Source organism: Bubalus bubalis, chromosome 6, assembly GCF_019923935.1.
Source record: "Bubalus bubalis isolate 160015118507 breed Murrah chromosome 6, NDDB_SH_1, whole genome shotgun sequence".
Classification (NCBI taxonomy): domain Eukaryota; kingdom Metazoa; phylum Chordata; class Mammalia; order Artiodactyla; family Bovidae; genus Bubalus; species Bubalus bubalis.
In genome coordinates, this window is record NC_059162.1 from 119,669,868 (window position 1) to 119,694,978 (window position 25,111).

The 25,111-nt window shown below is 55.6% G+C and overlaps 1 protein-coding gene across 15 annotated transcripts in view; it reads left to right on the forward strand.

Annotated features, from left to right (window-relative positions):
- The first annotated feature begins 1,201 nt into the window (after positions 1 to 1,201).
- The window catches only part of SNED1 (sushi, nidogen and EGF like domains 1), a 76,582-nt gene continuing 52,672 nt past the window's right edge, over positions 1,202 to 25,111 (forward strand). For 13 of the 15 annotated variants that reach the window (XM_025289308.3, XM_044945406.2, XM_025289307.3 and 10 more), the window contains exon 1: positions 1,203 to 1,768. In XM_025289308.3, the coding sequence (XP_025145093.1) occupies positions 1,556 to 1,768 (213 nt within the window). In that variant the 5' untranslated portion in view covers positions 1,203 to 1,555. Of the gene's footprint in view, positions 1,769 to 25,111 lie in introns of all 15 variants that reach the window. The other 2 variants (XM_044945407.2, XR_006552037.2) reach the window with 1 other exon arrangement.

Genomic DNA, 25,111 nt, shown 5'->3' on the forward strand with positions numbered 1-25,111 from the left:
GTGCCAGCAGGGGATCAGCAACAGTGGGTGCCTCCTGAAACTCGGCACCTGACCAGCCCGGAGGGCATGAACATCACAGGGGTGATGTGTAAACCTGTGACCCCCAGTCATATGCTCACACACACAAGACCCCTCCACTAGCTCTTAAAAGTCACATGTAGTGTGCCTTGCTCTGACTGCAAAGCGATACATGCTTGTTGAGGACATTTGAGAAAATACAGAGAAGCACGAAGCCAAGTGTAAAATGGCCCAGCCGGTGAGAGCTGCTGTCCCTGCTGCTCTCTGCTCATCTCTGAGCCGCGCACCCTGGTCTTCAGGGGCCCCAGGCTTGGCTTGTGGTCATGTATCAGCCTGCACTCGCACCTGCGAGCAGGGATGGGGAGAGGCGCCGGGCTCCGGCCCTGCACTGGGGGCCCAGATGCCAGCCCCCGTGGGGACAAACACTCAGGGTCTGATTCTCAGGGCAGTGGGCCTGGTGGCGGGAGGAGGGCCAGGGTGGCCGCAAACTGGAGACAGAAGCTCAGTTGTGGGCTCTCCAGGTCCTGCCCCTGCCCACGCAGCATCGTGCCCACAGGCCAGCAGGGACCAGCCACCCTGGAAGAGGGATGCTCCCCCCAGGTTTCGCCCCGGACTCCCCTGCTGTGAGGTTTCCTTAGGTCCCCAAACCATCTCCACCAGTATTCTCCTGACTAGGCCACGCAGGGCGGAAACTTTTCTTCATGCCCTGCATTCTCCCAGGCCAGGTCCTCCGCTCATAAAACCGGATGGCAAGCCTCAGGGCTGGGGTGCGGGGTGGAACGTGGGGCCAGCCTCTGGCCGCTTCCGGAGGAGCCCATTCAGGCACTGCCAGTCAGGGTGGCCCCTGATCCACGACACTCTGGCAGGACGGTGGCCAGGTCCCCTGGGGGGCAGGGGCCTGAAAAGGCCGCCCCCACCCCGGGGGAAACCTGCCCCCCAGGCCCAGTAACTCATGCAGGCCTGAGGGTCTGTTCCGGGACCGCTTTGTGGACAAGTCCCTTCCTCTGGGCTGGCCCCACGCGGGCGGCAGGGGACCCACGGAGGAGGAAAGGGTGGGCCGCTCCGGGGGCGCTGGGCGAGGGCTGGGCCCGCCGTCGGCCTAAAGCTTTAAGAGCCGCCTAATTTGCATGGCCCGGCCCCGGCCCCGCCCAGGCCCGAGTGACCGCCGGCTGGATATTTAAATCGCGGCCACAGGGGCGGGTCCGGCCTCCAGCGCGGTCCCGCCCGGCGCCTTCCTCCGAAAGAGGCGACCCGAGCGCGGCCCTGCCGGCAGGGCGGGCGCGACCCGGGAGTCCACCTACCTACGGCGCGGCCGCGCTGCCCGCACGCCCGCCCGACCCTGCGGGTCACTCCCCACCGCGGCCTCGCTCCGGCCCGCGCTGACCGCAAAGCCCCGTTCTGTCCCCCTGAGTCCCCGCCTCGTCGCCGCTCTGTCCCTGCTGTGTCTTCGCTGGGTCCCCGCTCCGTCCCCGCTGTGTCCGGCTCGCGTCCCCGCTGTGTGTGTCCCCGCTCCGTCCCCGCCCGCCGACCCCCGGCGATGCCGCGCGGCGCCACCTGGGCGCTGCTCTTGGCCGCGGCCCTGGGGCTCGGGGCGCGCGGGGCGGGCGGCGCGGTGGCCCTCGCCGACTTCTACCCGTTCGGCACGGAGCGCGGCGACGCGGTCACCCCCAAGCAGGACGACGGCGGCTCTGGGCTGCGGCCGCTCTCCGTGCTCTTCCCGTTCTTCGGCGCCGAGCACTCCGGCCTCTACGTGAGTAACCCGAGCCCGCGGGGGGCGCCAGGGAGGGCGCTGCGCCCCGGCCGCTGCCCGCCGCCCGCCGCCCCGACTCCCGCCGCCGCCAGCAACTTGGCACCGCGGCGGCCAGAGGTGGAGTGAGGACAGCGCTTCCTCCTCCGGCGGCCAAGGCCGGACAGCGGCCCGAGGGAGCGGCGGGCGGGGCGGGGATGAGAGCTCCGGCCGGCCACCTGGGCCTCGCTGCTGCCCCTTTCCCTGCCCGACCGGCCGGCGCTGGGGTCCCGGGCCGACCCTGCGCAGCGTGGGCCGTCGGCTGTCCTGTGTGCTTCACCGACAGCGCTGCGGCAGCGGGCCGGCGCGTCCTGCATTTCCCAGTGGGGCGCGCCCCCCTTCAGTTCCTGGCTTGGCTGCCAAGGTCCCAGCCCCTCTGAGGACCACACGGCCCGCGCGCGGGCCCGCGCGCGCTTGGCACCTGAGGCCCACTGCCCCGAGGCTGGGGCCTGCCGGGACCTTCAGGGGCGCTCTGGGGAACCCGGCAGGCTGGTCCTCTCTGAGCCCCCGGTCACTCTCCTGGGCCTGGGGGACCACTCAGGCCCAGACCGTCACACCGGACACCCAGAGGGAGCGCAGGAGAGTAGGGGTGGCTAGACCCAAGGACAGCACCTCCGCTCCGGGGGCGGGGGGCCCAGGCCACCGAGGGAATGAAATGTTGCGCCTCATGGCTGCATCGAGCATTCACTCGGGGGGGGGGGGGGCGGCATGCGCCAGCACCCCGCTGTCCCCCAAGTCCTGGCTGGAAAAGTGCTGGGCGGGGCTGAAGTCCTGTAACCTCCCACCCCGGGTCCCGCCCACCCCTTCCAGTACCCGCTCCACCGCCAGCCCCCCGCCCCCCCCCCGTCACTCACCCCCATCAGCAGCCCCACCCCCCGTCACTCACCCCCATCAGCACCGCCCCTCTTGACCCCAGCTCAGCCCACATCCCCTCTTCCTCTCCCGCCTTGGCTGCTCCGACGCCGCGGGTGGGAGGGGACAGCCATTCTCTCTCGGTGCCACCCACTGAACGTCCCTCTGGGCCCGGCCTTGGATAGAGGGGCCGGGCTGACTTCCGGAAGCGCGGGGCGGGCGGGCAGAGCTGCTCTGGGTCTCTGGGAGCCAGGGAGGCCCATACACCCTAGAAGTGGGAAAACCCACGCTGGCACCGTCTTTCCAGAGCATTCTGTCCAAGTGCTCCTTGAGCACGCGGGCCAGGCTCAGCCGCCTGGCTCCAAGTCACAGGTGAAAACATGATTAAACAGTTGACTCTCTTAACTGCCTCACCAAAAACACCTACCCCTGCCAAAACAACTGGGAGCAAGGGCTCTGAAGGGGAGAGCTCTGCTAGCAAGACCCGTGGGTTCAGGAGAAACCAGCCCTGCGGTTCATAACAAAATATGTGTCTCCAGAGGCTCTCTCTCCCGAAACTGACACGACCCAACACCTGCCGTGGGGACAGAGGGCCCGCGTCACATTGTCTCTGCTCCGGGAAGACAGTCGGACTCCCGAGGACACCTTGCCTGAAATAACTGCCACGCGCCGTGACCGAGCAGGGAGCGGGGCAGAGGGTTAGAACTGAGGGCAGAGACGGGAAGGGACAGGAAGCGAAGGCGTTTATTCCAAAACAAGTAGGTCAGACTGTTGCGTCCGAGTGGACGGACAGGCGCCGGGCTGGGCCCCCGCCCCCGGCCCCTGCCCCCTCATCCCCAGCCAGTGCCCCGCAAAGAGCCGGTTTGTGGAGTGGGAGCGCGCACGGGTGGGTGAAGGCAGGCCCCAGCCCCTGACCCTACTCACACCATGACGCTGCCCACACCATGACCCTGCTCACACTGTCACGCTGCCCACACCGTGACGCTGTCCACACCCTGACGCTGCCCACACCGTGACGCTGCCCACACCGTGACGCTGCCCACACCGTGACCCTGCCCACACCCTGACGCTGCCCACACCGTGACCCTGCCCACACCGTGACGCTGCCCACACCGTGACCCTGCTCACACCGTGACCCTGCCCACACCGTGACCCTGCCCACACCGTGACGCCGCCCACACCGTGACCCTGCCCACACCGTGACGCTGCCCACACCGTGACCCTGCCCGCACCGTGACGCTGCCCACACCGTGACCCTGCCCGCACCGTGACGCTGCCCGCACCGTGACCCTGCTTTCTGTTGAGAAACGGACCCGGTGCTGCTGTGTGCGGGGCGGCCCCCTTCGGGGAAGCCCCCTCATCTTGCCACAGCAGCACTTACCAGGCGGCACTTACCAGGCTGTGAGAACTGTCGAAAGTCCCTTCTTAGCACAGCCCAGGCCAACACTGCCAGCGGGCATGGCATTGGCAGCTGCCCCGTGGAGGGGAACCCTCCTCACCAGGAGCCGGACGAGAGGCTGCGCCTTGGCCTGCCAGCCTGGCCAAGGGGCAGGGCCCACTCGGGGTAGTATGAGGGCTGAGACACCCTCAGAGGGCCTGGTGGTGGCCGGAGGCCCCGCCCCCCTGCAGAAGCCCCCAGCTGCAGCCCCCCGAAGGCCGCAGAGGGAGATCTTGGCTCCTCTGGCATCAGGCACCCACTGGCGCCTCAGGCAGCGATTCTTTTCCCTCCCCCAGGAGGGAGTGCCAGGCTGGCAGCGTCCGTGAAGGTGCTGGGCACCCTGGGAGGGCCCACAGTCTGCTGCCAGGGTGAGCTGGCTGAGATGTGGACGTGGGGTCTGTGGCTGTGTCTCTAAGACTGAGCTGTTGGGGGTGGTGCCCGAGGTGGTACACCCCCTACCTTGGTGTGCCCCCGCCCACCCCCCAGAGGCTCTTCCAGCCCCTGCTGGCCACTCACCCGTGGAGCTGTGAGCCCCTTGACTACCGAATGCGGGTCTTCCCCATCCTGGTCTCTGGGGCACCCTGGTGCCAGTTCCTAGGGGCCAGCCCTGGGTGGGAGCTGGAGCATGTGGGCGAGGGGGGCAGTGAGCCCTGCAAGCCCCAGGCGAGTCCTGCTGGCCATCGACCTGGCCTGTGCCCTGGCTGGTGCCCCAGGAAGGGCTAGCTCAATGCCTGGCATCTGCTGGCCCGCTGGCAGCCCCACTTGGGGCACAGTCCCACCTAGCCTCTCCCGGACCACCCACCCAGGGGAGGGGCTTCCACCGAGAGCCTGGTCCCCCAGCTCTGCAAGCCTGTCCCGCCGGTGACAGGTGTCCAGCTGGCCCTGTCATGGTGTCTGCCCACCAAACGTCTGCAAGACTCACCTGACCCCCAGACCAAACCAGTGAGACGGAGGCAGAGCTGGCCGCTGAGCTCTGCTTAGAAACGCATGAGTCCCCGGTGGGCAGGGAGGGTCCTGGCTGGGCCCCTCCTGATGCCCCCTTCTTGCTGGTGCCCGGGGAGGATGGGGAGCCAGCAGCGGTTGAGGGAGCAAGCATCGCGAGGCAGCCCAGTGACCCTGCTCTGGATCAGGACCGCCAGAGGGCTGCCACACACGTGTTTGTCTTTGCACACTGTGATGGGGGCGTGCACGGAGGTGTGTGGGGACATCATGCACTGAGGGAAGTGCAGGGAGCCATGACCCCCTGGCCACTCAGAGGCCCAGTGCCTGGATCCTGGCTCCCAGACACCCGCAGGAAAGAAGAAAATGAATCTGGGAAATCTCGCTCCAGAAAGGAGGCGCGTGACCCACGGATGATCAGGACTCAGCAGCAGGGCACAGAGGCTGTCGGCTGGGGCTCTCGGTGGCCACAGAGGACGAGTGAGGCGTTTAAACAGTGGGAGTGACAGCCTTGAGTCCGTTAAGTAAAGAGAAGCCAGCAGGTTCACACCGGTGTGAATGAATGCGCGACGCGGCGCGCAAACGGAGGGCGCTCTGCGTGCCCAGCGCTGGGTCGCCGTGCGTGTCCTCGGCAGGGACCGTCCTTGCCGGGGGGATGGACGCATTGTCGGCTTCGGAGTGAAGGCCGTCACTGCTGCAAGCTCCTTTCATGGTTCAGGAAACTCCTGTCTGTGCAGCAGGAGAGGGAACACGGTCACGCAGGCAGGGCAGAATCCTAGCGTTTGCCGAGTGTGGATCCAAAGTGTGAGCAGTGTCTTGTAGGCTTCCTGTGAGTCTGACAGACACCTCATTCCCCTGGGAATGCCTTCCACTGGGAACCCCGGAGCCCTGGGCACACACCTTGCCACCCTCACCAGGAGGCTAGCCTGCCCGGCTTGGGAGAGCTCAGGTGGCCCTGTCCCAGCTCTCGGGGGCTATGATGCTAGAAGCGGCCAGCTAGCCACACTGCGCCCCGGACAACCCACCGTTCACTCACTACGGACTTGTTGATAATTCACTTTTATGCGTTCATCTCGAAACCTTGATGGAGCCCCAGAGCTGAGCCAAGGAGGGGACACAAACCAGCCGCACTGTTTAATTCTCAGTTTTAAAATAACTTTTGTCTTGTTTGTTCACGGTGCTCGCCCAGTCCCTGGAGGAGAGTTAGCTCCTAGAAGCAGCCTTATAAATGTCGGTTGTTCATCTTCTCATCTTCGGGACGATACACCCCAATCCCATCATTCCGAAGCAAGCACACTGAATGTTTTGGCAAAATCCCTCCTGATGTGTTGTCGAGTGTGTTTGGGGCTGCCTGTCATACAAGTTCCCATTCTGCACACTTCTTTCAGTGTTATACCACGAGCCTTTTCCAGTGCCTCAAATTTGCTGTGAAAACCTGCTTCTGCTGACAGTGTAATATTCCATCCCGTGGCTATGAGTGCTGTTACTTCAGTTGTGTCTGGCTCTTTGCGACCCTATAGACTGTAGCCCCCCAGGCTCCTCTGTCCATGGAATTCTCCAGACAAGAATACTGGAGTGGGTTGCCATGCCCTCCTCCAGGGGGTCTTCCCAACCCAGGGATCAAACCCCTGTCTCTTATGTCTCTTGCACTGGCAGACAGGATTGTTATCGCCAGCGCCACTGACCATAATTCTTGTAACCGGTCACGAGCTGTGGGCGGTGTGGCAGCCTGTTTCCTGGGATGCTCGAATGCACATCCAGCTCACACATCTTTGTTCAGGTCTTTGGTTCTTTCCTTTTCTTACAAGTTCCTCATCCACACCCTCCTCTGGGGTGAAGGGGGCTCCTCGCCTGAACTGAGTAAGTCTGGAGGGCACTGCTTCTGGCCCCCCAGCTTCCAGGCCACACAGGGCCCCTGTGGTCCAGCTGATGGCGGCGTGGGGGCAGTGGGCAGGCCCAGGGACAGAAGCGGGAGGACACCGCTCCTGTAGCTCCGAGCTGGGCGGCTGCCCAGCTGGACACCCCCCATACCTCCTGCGTGGGGGGCCCAGCCTCAATACCTCAGGGTCTGTAACTAGCCCTCTACAAACTGGGCATGTCATTCATCCCACTGTGTGCAAACCAGTGCTCTGCTCCCAGCCCCAGGACTCAGTCTGAGCGCCAGGGGCTGAGTCTGGGGCCACAGGAGGGGCACGGTGTCCTCTGAGCTGCTCCAGGGTCTGAGTCCAGAGCCAGACACGCCCTGCCACCTGCTCCTGGCAGAGGGGGCACAGCATAGGCAGCCCAGAGGTCTGCTGGAGGTGGGGGCTGGGATCCCGGAGGAGTGACCGCCGTCCCGAGTGCGCCTGGCAGGGTGTGGGAGCAGACACACCGGGTCTGCACTCAGAGATGACATCTGGGGTGGGGGGTGTCTACGGAGCTCAGGGCAGCAAGGTCAGGCTGTGCTGGGTGCAGGCTGCTGTCCCCGCAAGGTCCAGGGCCCCCTGGGGACTTGGGATCTTGTCCTGGGGGACACCTGGCCAAGGGATGGCAGATGAGGGAAGAAGGTGGCTTTGCTGGGGGTGGGGGGAACAGGAGCTGTGGTCTGGTGGGGGGCGTGGGGGCAGGGGAGGGGCGGTGAGGCCTGCAGGAGGCTCAGGACAGGGCCTGGCCCTCCTGGAGAGGGTGCCCGGGTGGAGGGGCTCAAGGGCCTGGGCTCAGGGCCACAGGCAGGGCCACGAGGCCCGGGAGGAGACCAGAGGGTAGTCACGGGGAGGCCCTGATTGGACAGCGGAGGAGGGGCAGGGTGTGCAGCTCAGGAGGGCCTGGGGGAGGGCTGTCCTCCAACCCGCCCTCTAGGGGACTCTCTCCAACCCCCCACCCCCCACGGGGCCTGACGCCAGCCCTCTGCCTATCCCCAGGCCTCACCCTGGTGCCATGGCAGCGGCTCCGGCCCCCTCAGTCCGCTCTGGCACTCCTGAGGCCAGGAGAGGCCCGCCCGGCACACGGGGTGCTTAGGGAGGGCCAGCCTCTCCTCTGCAGGCTCTGGTATCCAGAGCCCCACCTTGCCCAGGGCTCTGGGCCCAGCCCACAGTTGTCCTGTGAGCAGGACCCCAGTCCCCAGCTGTGCTTGTGGAAGGAATCCTGGTTCCCTAGAAAGCTGCCAGGAAATAAAAGACATGCCTACATTTTTCAAAACAAGCTTATAAAAGGCCTCGGGGCTTTATTGTTTTATTTCTGGCAGAGACGTCAAAGCAGGAACCGAGGCCCCGCCCTCTGTGATCTGATGTTTGCAGAGCTGGGTGCTGTAGCTGCAGGACCCCGGCTCCCCTCCAGGCCGGCCCGCCCAGCCCGGAGCAGCCCCTACCCAGCAAGGGTGTCTCCAGCCAGCCCCAAACTGCCCAGCTCAGGGACCGGCCAGACACACGTCCCACACTTTCAGCTGCAAGTGGCCTCTGAGAGAGTCTCCAGGACATTTCCGCTCCTTCCCCGCTTTATCCAAGTCGGAAATGCCTCCAGGCGGTCTCTGCGCTTTCTCCTGGGTCAGGGGAGGTCCAGCCCTGCTGCCAGCCCCCTCCCTGGCCACACGCACCCCCAGTCAAGGGCAGGCCTCCTTCATGCCCCATGGGCCACCTTCCTGCTGCACATGACCCTGGGTCTGTCCCAACGGACCAGCGACTCCCCCACCAAAATCCTCGCCTGCCAGGGTCCTAGGCGAGGAGTCAGCACCTGCGGCTGCCCGCTCCACATGGTCAGCTCCATCCACGCTGCCTTCATGGGGCAGCCTGGGAGCCAGCCCCAGCCGGGGGGCCAGTGCTTAGACCCCCAGAGAGGAGGACCCTACTGTGGGCGAGCACAGCAAAGCCAGCACTGCCCCTGAGGCCTGGGCTTGGGAAGACTGGAGGGTGGCCACAGGGAGGCCCTGGACGTCAGGAACTGCAGGGAAGTGGGGGGCAGAAGGGGCTTCGGAGCCAAAGTCCTGCAGGCCGCTCCCAAGTGCCCTGCTCCCTTCCTGCCCCGGGGGTGTCTCCCTGCCTTTCTGCCAGCATCCCTAGGTGGGGGAAGCAGGCAGGCCCCCACCCCCGCTGGCTTCAGGCCCTGAGGGACGGTGGGTGCAGGACCCCAGCAAACAGCCAGTTCCATGTTGGGTTTCTGATCCATCAGCGGCTGAGAAGGCGCGGGCTCTAGCAGGGGGTCCCGGTCGAATCCTTTCTCCTGTTTTCCTGTCTCTGTTGTGTGTTTTACCAAGCGCTGGCGCAAGTAGAAAAAAAATAAGACTGACCTCTTGTGGAGGTTGCACTCGCAGGCCCCTAAAGGGAGGAATCACAGGGTGGGGTGGACAGGGGCTCCCGCAGGGGTCTCCGCACCCCCGGACCCTGCCCCGCCCGGGGATGTTCTTCTCTGGACAAAAGAAGTCCGAGGACGGTCCTGTCCAGGTGGGAGCGCTGGCCAGCGGCCTGGCCGCTGAACACGGGGCCCGCGCCTCCCCACCGCGGTCCCGGCCCTGCTGGGCCCTGGCAGCGGAACAGGGCCGGCTTGTTCTGCCTCCTTCCTGGCCCACACCCCGTGGGAAGGGCGGCAGCCATCTGAGGCGGGCCCGAGAGGGGAGCCGGAGGCGGCCAAGTGCTGGCGGGCAGGCCGGAGGCCTCTGCACACGCCGCACGCACCTGAGCCCGGGCTTCAAAGGCAGGAAGGAAACTTGGCGGAGCGTCCGCGGAGCCACGCGGCCGGGCCAGCTCGGGGCGGGGGCCGGGGGGGTGCCGGATGCGGGCCGGGCGAGCGGGCAGGTCCTCCGGCAGGTGGCCCAGCCCCGGGACCCTGCGGCCACGGCCTTGGCCTCCTGCCCTCCTAACTGCGTCCCCCTCCAGCGCGGCTCCTCACCCTCCACTCCGTTTACCTAAACGCAGTCACAGAGCCTCACCGGCGCCAGTGCGCGGCTCCGAGCGCAGGCCCCGCCCCGCCAGCAAGCCACGCCACGCCCCCACGCTCTCCGTGCCCTCCCAGACCACGCCCCTCACATTCGCCTCGCCACGCCCACGCCCGGGCCCATCGCCCTGACCACGCCCCCGCATCCCTGCTGAGGTCGTAGTCCTGCACTTGCCTTCCTCCAAATTGTTTAGGTTCCTCCATTCATATTCTGTCTACCTATTTATAATTAAAATACGTTGCACAATTGCACTCACCTCACACGCTAGCAAAGTAATGCTCAAAATTCTCCAAACCAGGCTTCAACAGTATGTGAACCAAGAACTTCCAGATGTTCAAGCTGGATTTAGAAAAGGAAAAGGAACCAGAGATCAAATTGCCAAAATCCGTTGGATCATGGAAAAAGCAAGGCAGTTCTAGAAAAACATCTACTTCTGGTTCATTGACTACCCTAAAGCCTTTGACTGTGTGGAGCACAACAAACTGTGGGAAATCCTTCAAGAGATGGGAATACCAGGCCACCTGACCTGCCTTCTAAGAAATCTGTATGCAGGTCAAGAAGCAACAGTTAGAACCAGACATGGAACAACAGACTGGTTCCAAATCTGGAAAGGAGTACATCAAGGCTGTATATTGTCACCCTGCTTATTTAACTTCTATGCAGAGTACATCATGAGAAATGCCAGACTGGATGAAGCACAAGCTGGAATCAAGATTGCAGGGAGAAATATCAATAACCTCAGATATACAGATGACACCACCCTTACAGCAGAAAGTGAAGAGGAACTGAAGAGTCTCTTGATGAAAGTGGAAGTGAAGAGTGAAAAAGCTGGCTTAAAACTCAGTATTTAGAAAACTAAGATCATGGCATCTGGTCCCATCACTTCATGGCAAATAGATGGGGAAACAATGGAAACAGTGAGAGAGTTTATTTTCTTGAGCTCCAAAACCACTGCAGATGGTGACTGTAGCCATGAAATTAAAAGGCACTTACTCGTTGGAAAGAAAGTTATGACCAACCTAGATAGCATATTCAAAAGCAGAAACATTACTCTGTCAACAAAGGTCCGTCTAGTCAAGGCTATGGTTTTTCCAGTGGTCATGTATGGATGTGAGAGTTGGACTATAAAGAAGGCTGAGCACCAAAGAATTGATGCTTTTGAACTGTGGTGTTGGAGAAGACTCTTGAGAGTCCCTTGGACTGCATGGAGATCAAACCAGTCAATCCTAAAGGAAACCAGTCCTGAATATTCATTGGAAGGACTGATGCTGAAGCTGAAGTTCAAATACTTTGGCCACCTGATGCGAAGAACTGACTCACTGGAAAAGACACTGATGCTGGGAAAGATTGAAGGCAGGAGAAGGGGACGACAGAGGATGAGATGGTTGGATGGCATCAGTGACTTGATGGACATGAGTTTGAGCAAGTTCTGAGAGTTGGTGATGGACAGGGAGGCCTGGTGTGCTGCAGTCCATGGGGTCGCAGAGAGTCAGACACGACTGAGCGACTGAACTGATAATTAAAATATATTATTTAATATTTTAAAAATATATTTTAATTATTAACACCTAGATCATCTTCAAGTTGTTCATCAGTTTCACTGCAGTGGACTTTTGGGGTTTTTCCTACTTTTAGACCATTCTTACTGGTGCTGTTTGTGAAAGTCCGTGAACACGTGTCTGGGTGCACGTGGGCGCTGGTGTAAGGGTGGGCCTGCAGGGAGAGGGGCGCACCTGCCACTCCAACCCTGACCCAGTGGTGTGGGCGGGTGAAAAAGCGGTCCTGATGTTCTTTTTCATTCCTGAGGCTGAGTGCTGGATGTCCTCATTCGTAAATGCACACAGTCTTTTCTCTTTTCCACTGAGTTTGCTTTGTTCATGTTACTTATGGGAGTTCTGTGTCTTCACTGGGTCACAAGTGTTGCAAATAGATTTTCCCTTTTTTTCTGCACCTATTTCACTCTCTATAGTGGCATCTTGGGTGAATAGACACGCTTGAGTTTAACGTGGTAAATGAACCCATCTTTATTTTTATGGTCAGAGGTTTCTGTGCCTGATTTTTAAAATTCCCCCCAAAGCATGAATACATTTCCAGTCATCCTCCCACCCGCCAACAGCCTCATGGCTGTGTGGCTTGGTCGCTCACACCTGTGCCCCTGCACACACACACGTGAAGCAGGCACATGACTCCACTTGAAGGAAAGTAGCCCCTTCGGCCGCCTCCCTTGCCTGAGGGTGCACACGCTCGGGCACTTTTCTGTGTCTATTTAGATCGTCTCCGATATTTTCAGGACAGTTTTATAATTGATGGCAGGGAAGACCTGCATGTTTTTTGGTTAGACTTATCCTTGAGGACTTGATATTTTCTGTACTATATAGATGGTGTCTTTACTTAGTTTCTTTTCTACTTACTTCTGTTAATGCAGAATCTCAGTTGAGCTCTTACCTTTTCTAATATTATAGTTGAAACCAGACCAAACCTCTTATTAATTTTACTACCTTATCCCGATTCTTTTGGGTTTTCCACATCTGTGTTCATGGCATTTGCAGCTGGTGACTGTGGTGTTTCTTCATCCCTAATCATTTTACACTTGGGCTCATTTTTTGCCTTGCTGTGCTGGCTGGATACCTGTGTCCAGCAGATGTAGTGTTAGCAGGGTCCGAAAAAGGAAGTGGTCCAAGTTTCACGACTAAACGTGTTGCTTCTTCCTGTTTGCTCTCAAGATGCCCTTTTATCAGGTTAGGATGTCCCTTCACGGGCTTCCCTGGTTGCGTAGTGGTAAAGAAGCTGCCTGCCAATGCAGGAGACATAAGAGATGTGGGTTCGATCCCTGGGTCGGGAAGATGCTCTGGAGGAAGGCATGACTACCAACTCCAGTATTCTTGCCTGGAGATTCCCAGGGATAGTCATATTCCTATTCTCATATTTGGGGAATTTTTCACATGTGGATGTTGGCTACTACTAGATACCATCTCTATGCCTACAGAGATGATTGATGATTATATGATTTTCACATTTAACCTGTTAAATCGGTCATTTAAATTAATATTTTCTAATGTAAAGGCACACTTGTATTCCTAACAAAAATCCAAATTCGTAATGATTATCTATCCAACTTATATATTGCTGGATTCACTTTGCTAATAATGCATTAATATTTCAGCAGATTTTATATGTGCGATTGGCCCATTATTGACTGGCCTTGTTAACTTTTACCATCAAGGTCATGCAAGCCTTGTAGAATGAGCTGTTCTGTCTGGAAGAGTCCATGTGCCTCTGGGCTTATCTCCTGGATGTTTGGTAGAACTCACTGGAGCTGCCACCTGGACCTAGAGCTTTCTTGGGGGAAAATTTTGAACACTAATTCTATTTCTTTATGATTATATATTAAAAAATAGGTTGTCTGTTTCCACTCACATGTGGTAAGCTGTTTTTCTCGGGGGAATATCCATTTTATATACAATTTCAAGGTTATTAACATAAAACTGTTGAGCTCCAGGCTTTGACGGTACCTTCCTGACGTGCCAGCATTAGCCTGTCACTGCTCCTTGGAGGCTGCGCAGGCCCAGGGCTCCCCGTTGGCTGTTAGGAACCCTGGCGAAGCGAGCACACACCATGTGGTTTGCATTGGTGTCCCTGGCTCTCTGAGTCCCATGAGGCCACACAGAGGGGCCCAGGCAGATGGAACCCAGACTGTGGGTTTGCATCACAGCCAGGAAACCCTGGGCCCGGGGATGCCACCTCTCTTGTGGCAAGCCTGCCTTTGTCCCCAGGGGAGACCACACTTTGTCCAAGGCCAATCTCTACAAAGACAAACTCAAGACCCAGCCCAGGCGGGGAGCAGACAAGCAAGGCATGCAGACCGCCTCCCTCCCGGCCCACCTCCCCTCTGGCTCCACCCGAGTCTGCCCGTCTGCCCGCCTCTGAGTCTTAGGGCCAGCAGAGCCCCCCTCTGGTTCCACCCAAGTCTGCCCATCTACCCGCCTCTCTGATTCTTCGGGCCGGCAGAGGCCAGGGCCAAACCCAGGTGATCTGCTGCCCTCAGGACTCGAGCAGCGGGACAGGTGCAGGCGGCTGAGCTGGATCCCATGGGGGCCGGAGTGCTCCCGGGACAGGTGCAGATGGCTGAGCCTGGATCCCACAGGGGCCAGAGTGCTCCCGGGACAGGTGCAGGCGGCTGAGCCTGGATCCCGCGGGGGCCGGAGTGCTCCCGGGACAGGTGCAGGCGGCTGAGCTGGATCCCGCGGGGGCCGGAGTGCTCCCGGGACAGGTGCAGGCGGCTGAGCTGGATCCCGCGGGGGCCGGAGTGCTCCCGGGACAGGTGCAGGCGGCTGAGCTGGATCCCGCGGGGGCCGGAGTGCTCCCGGGACAGGTGCAGGCGGCTGAGCTGGATCCCGCGGGGGCCGGAGTGCTCCCGGGACAGGTGCAGGCGGCTGAGCTGGATCCCATGGGGGCCGGAGTGCTCCCGGGACAGGTGCAGGCGGCTGAGCCTGGATCCCACAGGGGCCGGAGTGCTCCATGGCCAGGCCTCCGTGCATCAGGACCCACAACTGCGTGCAGACCGCCCGCTGACCTCAGCCACCCCCCCAGGGATCACAGAGGCAGCTCCCGGCCTACACTGAGGAGCCCCCCGGGACAGGCAGACCCCTGGCCCATCCCCACATCACCATCCCTGCCTGCAGACCTGGGGGACTCGGGCTCTCGTCCAGGGTCTGTTAAACTCGATTCAGACCTCCTGGCCCACTGGTGTGGCTAAGGACCAAGGCCATGTCGCCCAGCACCGGTGGCCTCAGTCACCACACACAGCGGACCCTGAGGCCAAGTGTGCATTGCTGTCCGGGAGACACAGGCGCACCGGCGTGTGTTTCCCGTGGGGTGGGGCCCGCACTGGGGCAGCAGGCGCAGCAGGGCAGTGTGCGACCCGAGCAGGCCGGCGGGGGTCAGCAGCCAGGCTGGGTGGCCCTGCAGTCAGGGAGAGGGATGCCCCCTTCGCCCCGGCCCCTGCCCAGAGGGCCACCAAAGGGAGCCAGACCCTTCCTGGGGTCGCGTTCTCTGAGCAAACAGGGCCGGAGGGGTGGATGGGGCAGAAGACCTTGGGGTGATCTTGAGGCGGCTGGCCTCGGGCTCATGACACCAGGTGCCCTCAGAGGGTGGGAAGGCGGGGTGCCCATCGGACTGCTGACTCCAACCTCTGCAGAGGCGGGGGTGCCTGTGAGAAGCCCCCCATCACTGCCAGACACCGAGTTCCAGGGGGCGGATGATGGCAGTGCCGTGGCCAGAGTGGGCAGGTGAGGCTGAAGGGCAGCAACATCGTGGAAGCCTATGGACAGTAGTGAGCGCCCAGCCCGGCCGCAACGGGCCAGCGTCTGTGCCCACAGGCCTGGAAAGCGGCGGTGGCTGTGCTGCCTGGCACAGAGCCCTTCCTTTCGCTGAGTCCGTGGTGGTGGCCGTGTCTCTGGCCCCAGGAGGACCTCGGGGCATCCCCACCAGTCCCATCAGAGAACAGACACCCCTGGGTGCCTACCTGAGGCCCCCGGCGGGAGACCAGCAGCCGTGGTCCATTTCCACAGCCACAGCCCATTGAGGGCCCCCTTGGTCCAGGGGCAGCAGCCCCAGGACACAGGCTGCAGACCTTTCTGCAAGGCTAGGGGGTGACCCTGGGCGCGTGGTGGCCACCAGGGCTCTGAGCAGGCGGTCGGCATGTGAACAAGTGGAAACACAGCTGGGTCCCCTAAAGCATGGCCACGGAACCCGGCCTAGGCCGGTCTGTGTGACCCCAGTGCTCAGAGTGTGCTTGCCTTTTTAAAGGGCTGTAAAAACAAAGGAAAGGAACAGTGCAGCCTGTGCGATGGAGACTGTGGTTCCGATGAGAGTATTTATCGTCTGGCCCTGCACACAGCAGTCAGCAGACCCTCCTGCAGACCCTTAGCAGCCCCCGCCCCTCTACCACAAACGCGGGTCAGGACAAACCCTGCTGCGTCTGGACCCTCAGAGCCCCCTGCCCCGCGGTCGGGGCTGGAGCGGGATGGGTCTGCCCATCGCCCTTCCCTAGAAGGGGCTGAGGCTGGACGGCTGCTGCCCTCTAGTGGACACCATCCGGTCCGGCTTAGCTGCACCGTGTGTGAATCAGGCAGGCTTTCGGGGAACCCCCTGAAACTCGAGGTCCCGCCAAGCCAGGGCTATGCTCCAGGTGCTGGGGTAGGGCTGAGCCCCCCAGGGCAGCTGCCGCCGTTCTCGGTGGAACCGAGCCGGCCCCTGGCCCGTCCACCTTCCTGATTTGGCCACCCACTCTGCTGGCCCTTCCCTTGTCAGTAGTCGAGTCCAAGTCGGCCCCAGTGGGGGGGGGGGGGGGGGGGGGAACAGAGTCACAGACCCCACGGGTCACTCTCCGCTCCTGCGAGCTCTCACGGGGAGCGGCAGCGCCCCGTTTTACACAGGATGCAGCGGGAGCTGACTCGGGCAGGGGGCGCGCTGGGCAAGGACGTGGGTCTGCGCTGGGCTCCCGACTCCAAGTCCTGCTGCTGCAGGCGCTGGGGTCGGGATGGGAGGGCTCTGTGCTGCCCGCCCGCCCCTCTGCACGTGCGGGGCACCTCAGAGGAGACCCCAGACACTTCCCCGACAGACGTGCAGGGGCGGCCCCACGTTCACACACGGAGGCCACGTGGCCCAGATCCACCTACGGGGTCCTGTCCCCGCTGCAAACCCGTCTAAGCCCCAGTAAACGGACTCGGGCATCTTCTGCTCCCTCCGAGCACGGCAGTCAGGGGCCCGCAGCGGACCCGCCCTAACCCCAGCGCAGGGGCTCGAGGGGGCTGGCAGAGCGCGGCCCCTCCTCCCCGCTCCCTGCGAGACCGCCCCCCGCCTGCCCCTTCTCCTTCTCACGTCTCTTTTTCTTTCTCTTTCATCTTCACCACTGAGATAGAATTCACATATCCTACAATTCCCTTTTCATGGATCACAGTCTTGTGGCAAAGGGACTTGAGCAGTGTGCTCAGTCGCTCAGTGCTGTCTGACTCTTTGTGACCCCAGGGACTGAAGCCCGCCAGGCTCCTCCGTCCATGGGATCCTCCAGGCAAGAATCCTGGCGCAGGTTGCCATTCCCTCCTCCAGGGATCTTCCCCACCCAGGGATCCACCCCATGTTTTGTGTCTCCTGCATTAGCAGGTGGATTCTTTACCACTGAGCCAGCTGGGAAGCCCTGTGAAGGGACTCATGTAACTCAGTGAAATTATGGCCATGCTGTGCAGAGCCACGCAAGACAGACAGGTCACGGTGAAGAGTTCTGAAAACTCGTGGTCCACTGGAGAATGAAATGGCAACCGACTCCAGTATTCTTTTTTATTCCAATCCCGAAGAAGGGCAATGCCAAAGAATGTTCAAACTGCCATATAACCACACTCATTACACGTTAGCAAGGTTATGCTCAAATTTCTTCAAGCTAGGCTTAAGCAGTATGTGAACTGAGAACTTCCAGATTACAAGCGTGGTTTCAAAAAGGCAGAGGAACAAGAGAACACACTGTCAACATTCACTGGATGGTGGAGAAAGCAATCGAGTCCCAGGAAAACATCTACTTTTTCTTTCATTAATGACAGTAAAGCCTTTGGCTGTGTGGATCACAACAAACTGTGGAAAGTTCTTAAAGAGACGGGAATACCAGACCACCTTCCCTGTCTCTTGAGAAACCTGTGTGCAGGTCAAGAAGCAACAGTTAGAACTGGACATGGAACAACGGACTGGTTCCAAACTGGGAAGGAGTACATCAAGGCTGTATATTGTCACCCTGCTTATTTAACTTATATGAAGAGTACATCATGAGAAACGCTGGGATGGATAAAGCTCAAGCTGGAATCAAGATTGCCGGGACAAACATCAATAACCTCAGATATGCAGAAGACACCACCTTAATGGCAGAAAGCAAAGAGGAACCACAGAGCCTCTTGATGATAGTGAAAGAGGAAAGTGAAAAAACTGACTTGAAACTCAACATTCAGAAAACTAAGATCATGGCATCCGGTCCCATCACTGCATGGCAAATAGAAGGGGGAGAAGTGGAAACAGTGAGAGACTTAATTTTCTTGGGCTCCAAAACCACTGCAGATGGTGAGAGCAGCCATGAAATTAAAATCTACGCTTGTTCCTTGGAAGGAAAGCTATGACAAACCTAGACAGAGTATTAAAAAGCAGAGACATCTGTTGTGTCGATAAAGGTCCATACGGTCAAAGCTATGGTTTTTCCATTACTCATGTATGAATGTGAGAGCTGGGCCATAAGGAAGGCTAAGCACCGAAGATTAATGCTTTCGAACCGTGGTGTTGCAGACCATGGACTCTTGATAGTCCCTTGAACTGCAAGGAGATCAAACCAGTCAATCCTAAAGGAAATCAATCCTGAATATTCACGGGAAGGACTGATGCTGAAACTGAAGTGCGAATACTTTGGCCACCTGATGTGAAGAGTCAACTCATCAGAAAAGACTCTGATGCTGGGAAAGATTGAAGGCAAAAGGAGAAGCTGGTGGCAGAGGATGAGATGGTAGGATGGCATCACCAACTCAATGGACATGAATCTGACCAAGTTCTGGGAGATGGTGAAGGACAGCAGAGCCTGGCGTGCTGCAGTCCATGGGGTCGCAAAGAGTCAGAGAGGACTTAGCGACTGAACAGCAAGCCTGCAATTCACCCTCTTACACTTCAGTGGCTTTTCATGTATTTTCAGAACTGTATGTCTGTCACCACAATCGCTCTTGGAATATTGTCTGCACCCCAAAAGAAACTTGCACCCCGAGTTACCACCCTCCAGCTTCTTAGCGCGCCCCCGACCTGGGCAATCACTAATCTACTTTGCGTCGATGGATCTGCCTATTCTGTGTGTTCCGTATAAGCCGAATCATCCCGTCTTTTGTGACTGCTTCTTTCGCTTAATGTTTTCAAGGTCCACTCATGTTGTGGGCAGTGTCAGTACTTCATTTCTTTTATTTGCCAAAAATGTTCCACTTATTTTTAATTTATCCGCTCCTTCACTGATGCAAACCTGGACTGCTTGCTCCTTTGGTTATTGTTAATGGTGCTGTTATGGACATCTGTGTACACACTTGTGTGTGGATATGTTTTCAGTTCTCTTGCATGTACACAGATGTAGTCCCAGGTGTGAAATTGCTAGGGCATGGAGTTATTCTATGTTTAACTATACTATTTTCCACAGTGGCTGCATGATTTTACATTCCACCAAGGGTATGTGAGGGTTCTCGTGTCTTCATGTCTTCACAAACATTTATTATGATCTATTTTTTTCCCATGATCACCACCCTAGGGGCTATGAAGTAGTATCTCAACTGGGTTTTCTTTAATATCTTATTTCTTTAGTTTTATTTATTTGGTTGTACCAGGATCTTAGTTTCAGCCTGAAGAATCTTTAGTTGTGGCAGGTGGGGTTTAGTTCACTGACCAGGGATTGAACCTGGGCCTGCTGCATTGGGAGCACAGAGTCTTAGCCACTGGACCACCAGTGAAGTCCTTCTCACTGTGGTTTTGAGTTTCACCTCCCTGACAATTAATGATGCTGAGCATCTTTTCATGTGGTTATTGGCCATTTGTATATCTTCTTTGGAGAAATGGCTATTCAAGCCCTTTGCCCTCTTTTATTGGGTTGTCTTTTTCTAAAAACCATTTTTTACAGCAGTTTTAAGTTCAGAGAAAAATTAAGAGTATGGTACAGAGACTTCCCATATGCCCCTTGCCCCCTTCGTCGACCACCTCCCTTTTATCAGTGTCCTCCACCAGAGGGTACCTTTATTGTAACTGATGAACCTACGCGGACGTCTGCAGTTTGCATTCAGGTCACTCTTGGTGCTGTGCGTCCTGTGGGTTTGGACCAATGTCTCGTGATGCTGTCCCTCGAGTCGGGGGCACCATCCCTCCACCAGCCCCTGGCGACCGCCCTCTTTTTACTGCCTCCATAGTGCTACCTTTGGTAGAATGTCATATAGTTTGAATCACATAGCATGTCGCCTTTTCAGCCTGACTTTTTTACTTAACATGCATGTAGGTTTCATCTATATTTTTTCATGATTTCACAGCTCATTTTTTTTAGTGCTGAGTAATATTCTGTTGCCTGGATGGACCACAGTTTAATTACTCGTTCATCTACTGAAGGTTATCTTGCTGCTTCCAGGTTTGGGCAGTTCTGCATGCAGCTGCTGTAAACATCAGTGTGCAGTGTCTGTGCGGACAAAACTTTTCAACTCTTTGGGCTAAATTCTAAGAGTCACAACTGGTGGGCCACGTGGTAAGAGTATGTTTAGTTTTCCAAGAAACCGCCCAACTGTCTTCCAAAGTGGCTGCCCCGTGAGCAACGAAAGAGAAACACTGCCCCACATCCTCCCGGCCCTGGCGCTGGCGGTGTTCTGGGTCCCGGCCGTGCTGACAGGTGTGCAGTGCTGTCTCGCTGTGTTCTGACTCGCGTCTCCCTGGTAGCCTGCAAGGTGGAGCATCCTCTGATAGCCTGCGAGGTGGAGCATCTTTCCTGCATGCGCATTCACCGTCTGCACATCTAGTTTGGCTGAGGGGTCTGTGAGGCTTTTGGCTGGTTTTTGACCAGGTTGTCTGTTTTCTCATTGTTTAGTTTTGAGAGTTCTTCTATATTTTGAATAAATCTTTATCATGTTTGCAAATATTCTCTCCAAGTCAGTCTTTTCTTCCCACTCTCTTGATACTAGCCTTCACAGAGCTGGACTTTTTATTTCTTTTATTTACTGCATTAGTAGAGCTTCCAGTACGATGCCGGAAAGGACTGATGAGGGGAAATCCCTACCTTGTACCTTATCTTAGCGGGAGAAGGTCTAGTTTCTCACCAGTAAGTATGATGTTAGCTGCAGGGTTTTTTTATAGACATCGTTTATCTTTATCAAGTTGAGCAGGTTCCCCATCTTCCTAGATTACTCAAAGCCTTATCATGAATGAGTGCTAGATTTTGACAAATGCTTTTTATGCATCTATTAATATGATCATGTGATTTTTCTTTTTGAGCCTCTTAGTTAGTGAAAGTCATTCAGTCGTGTCTGACTCTTTGTGACCCCATGGACTGTATGGGCCATGGAATTCTCCAGGCCAGAATACTGGAGTGGGTAGCGTTTTCCTTCTCCAGGGGATCTTCCCAACCCAGGGATCAAGTCCAGGTCTTTCGCATTGCAGGTGGATTCTTTACCAGCTGAGCCTCATAATGTGATCAATCAAATCAATTGATTTTTGAACATCAAACCAACCTTGCATGTCTGAGATAAATCCCAGGTACGGTTGTGGTACATAATTCTTTCTATACAGTGTTGGATTTGATTTGCTAATATTTTGTAGAGGATTTTTATATCTATATCCATAAGAGATATTGGTCTCTAGTCTTCTTTTCTTGAAATGTCTCTGTCTAGTTTTGATCTTAGGATGATGCTGGCCTCATAGAATGACTTGGGAAGTAATACCTCAGCTTCTGTCCTCTAAGAGAGATGGTAGAAAGTCTGTATCACTTTTTCTTAAATGTCTGGGAGAATTCATCAGTGCACTCCTCTGGGCTTGGTGTTTTCCATTGGAGAAGTCTGTCCTCATTGATTCAGTATCTCTAATAAACATGGGCCCATCCAGATTGTCTATTTCTTCTTGTGTGAGCGTTGGCAGATGATGCCTCTCAAGAAATCAGTCCATTTTACCTTACCAAACTTGATATCAAATTTGTTGTTGTGGTTTAGTTGTTAAGTCATGCCCGACTCTTTGCAACCCCATGGACTGCAGCATGCCAGGCTTCCCTGTCCTTCACCAACTCCTGGAGCATGCTCATTGTGTCGATGATGCCATCCAACCATCTCATCCTCTGTCATCCTTTTCTCCCCTTGCCCTCAATCCTTCCCAGCATCAGAGTCTTTTCCAATAAGTTGGCTCTTCACATCAGGTGGCCAAAGTATTCAAGCTTCAGCTTCAGCAATTGTCCTTCCAATGAATATTCAGGGTTGATTTGCTTTAGGATTGACTGGTTTGATCTTCTGGATGTCCAAGGGACTCTCAAGAGTCTTCTTCATGGGGTCACAAAGAGTCGGGCATGACTTAACAACTAAACAATTCAGAAGCATCAGTTCTTCAGCACTCAGCTTTATGGTCCAACATTCACATCTGTACATGACTACTGGAAAAACCATAACTTTGACCAGATGGACCTTTGTTGACCAAATGATGTCTCTGCTTTTTAAAATGCTATCTAGGTTTCTCATAACTTTTCTTCCAAGGAGCAAGCATCTCTTAATTTAATGGCTGCAGTCACCGCCTGCAGTGATTTTGGAGCCCAAGAAGACAAAATCTGTCACTGCTTCCACTTCTCTTCCATTTGCTATGAAGTTACAGGACCAAATGCCATGATCTTTTTTGAATGTTGAATTTCAAGTCAGCTTTTTCACTCTCCTTTTTCACCCCCATCAAGAGGCTCTTTAGTTCCTCTTTATGTTCTGCCATTAGGGTGGTGTCATCTGTATATCTGAAGTTGTTGATATTTCTCCTAGCAATCTTGATTCCAGCTTGTGCTTCATCCAGCCTGGCATTTCGCATGATGTACTCTGCATATAAGTTAAATAAGCAAGGTGACAATATACAGCCTTGTCATACTCCTTTCACAATTTTGAACCCAGTCCATTGTTCCATATTTGGTTCTAACTGATGCTTTTTGACCTGCATACAGGTTTCTCAGGAGACAGGTAAGATGGACTGGTAGTCCCATCTTTTTAAGAATTTTCCACAGTTTGTTGTGATCCACATAGTTAATGGGTTTAGTGTCGTCAATGAAGCAGAAGCAGATGTTTTTCTGGATTTCCCTTGCTTTCTCTATGATCCAACAGATGTTGGCAATTTGATCTCTGGTTTCTCAGCCTTTTCTAAATCAAATTTATGGTCATAGATTTTTTTCATATTGTGCGTGTGTGTGTGCTCAGTCATGTCCAACTCTTTGCGACCCCATGGACTGTAGCCTGCCAGGTTCCTCTGTTCATGGGATTTCCCAGGTAAGAACACTGGCATGGATTGCCATTACCTCCTCCATGGAAACTCCTCCACCCAGGAATCAAACCCACATCTCTTGCATCTCCTGCACTGGGAGGTGGATGCGTTTTTTGTTATTTTTTCCACCACTGTGTCACCTGGGAAGCCCCTATCTCTTTATTATCCTTTCAATCTCCACGGCATCTTTACTAATATCCTCTCGTTTCTCATATCTGTAATTTATGTCTTGTATTTTTTCATAGATAGCCTGGCTAGAGGCTTATCAATTTTATTCATCTCTTCAAAGAGCCAGCTTTTGTCTTTGTTGATTTTTTAAATTGATCACCCATTTTCAATTTCATTGATTTTCCCTGTAATTCTTATTATTTCTTTTATTCTGATGTTTTGGATTAAATCTGCTGTTCCTTTTCTAGCTTCCTAAGGTAGAAACTTAGATTATTGATCTTAGACTTCTCTTGTTTTCTAATACACGTTTAGTGCTGTACATTTCCCTCTTGGTACTGTTTTCACCACATCTCACACTTTTTGATAAATTAATTTTTATTTTCATTTAGCTCAAATGTTTCTTAACTTCTCCTGACATTCTTAATGCCCATGTGTTGTTTAGAAGGGTGCTGTGTAACCGCCATGTAATTGGGGCTTTTCCAGTTATTTTTGCTATTGACTTCTAGTTTAATTCCAGTGCGGTCTGAGAGCAGATATGTAGAATTCCTATGCTTTTCAGTTTTTTAAGGTGCATTCTATGGCCACGGATGTGGTCTGTGAACGTTGGTGAGCGCTCCTTGTGAGCTTGAGGAGAATGTGTATTCTGCTGTTGTTTGGGGAAGTGGTATGTTGATTATATCTAACTTTGATAGTGTTGTTGAGTTTGGCTATGTCATTTCTGATCCTCTGCCTGCCAGGTCCATCCATTTCTGGTAGAGGAGTGTTGGAACGTCCAGCTATAATGGTGGACTTGTCCATTTCTCCTTGCAACTCGGATAGCTGTTGCCTTGTGTAGTTCAATGCTGTTGGGTGTACACACATTAAGGACTGTTATAACTTCTTGGAGAACTGAGCCTTTTGTCATCATGGAATGCCGCTCTTTATCCTTCATGACTGTGCTTGCTTTGAAGTGAGATGTGTTGGGATAAACATAACTCTTGCTTTCTATTGACTGCTGTCAGCAGGGCATGACTTTCCCGTCCATTTAGCTTTCATCTCTGTGGGTCTTCATACTTAGAGTGAGTGTCTGGTAGGCAGCTTACGGTCAGGTCTTGTTTCTTGGTCAACTCCGGCAATCTGTCTTTTCACTGGTGGTTTTAGACTACTGATGTTCAAAGTGATCACAGATACGGTTAGCGTAACATCTACCACGTCTGTTACTATTTTCTACTTGTCGCCTTGGTTCTTTGTTCCTACTCTGCCTTCCACTCTTTCTGGCTTTGTGTGTGTGTGTTTCTAATTGAATGGTTGGTGTACAACAGTGTTACTTCCACAGGCAACACGGCGATCCACTATTTCTGTGCATTACAGAACGATCGCCACTGCGAGTCTAGTTATCGCCTGTCACCTCACCAAGCTATCACACTGCTGCTGACTGCGTCCCCCACGCTGCACATCGCACCTCCGTGACACGGTATTTTGCAGCGGAAATCTGCACCTCCTCTCAGCCCCTCACCTGAGTCACTCGCTGGCCCACCACGCCTCCCCCCTGCAACCACCTACCTGTCCCCACGACTCTGCTTGTTTATGTTTGCTCATTTGTTTCTTTAAGTTCCACGTACAAGTGAAATCACACAATACTGTCTTCTAGATCTGACTCAATACCCACTAAGTCCAGCCGTGTTGTAACAAGTGGCAAAGCTCCGTGCTTTCTTATGGCTCAGTGATATTCAGTTACGTATATATCTACTTCTCCTTCATCCATTCATCTGTTAGTGCTTACTTTGCCTCCATATCTTGCCTGTTGTAAATCCTGCTGTTGTGAACATAGGCTGCACTTACCTTCAAATTAGTACTTTTGTTTTCTTTGGGAAAATACCCAAAAGTATAATTGCTGGATTATGTGGTAATTCTATTTTTAATTTTATGAGTAACCTCCACACTGTTCTCCATAGTAGCGGCATCAATGTAAATTCCCAGCAACAGTACACATGGG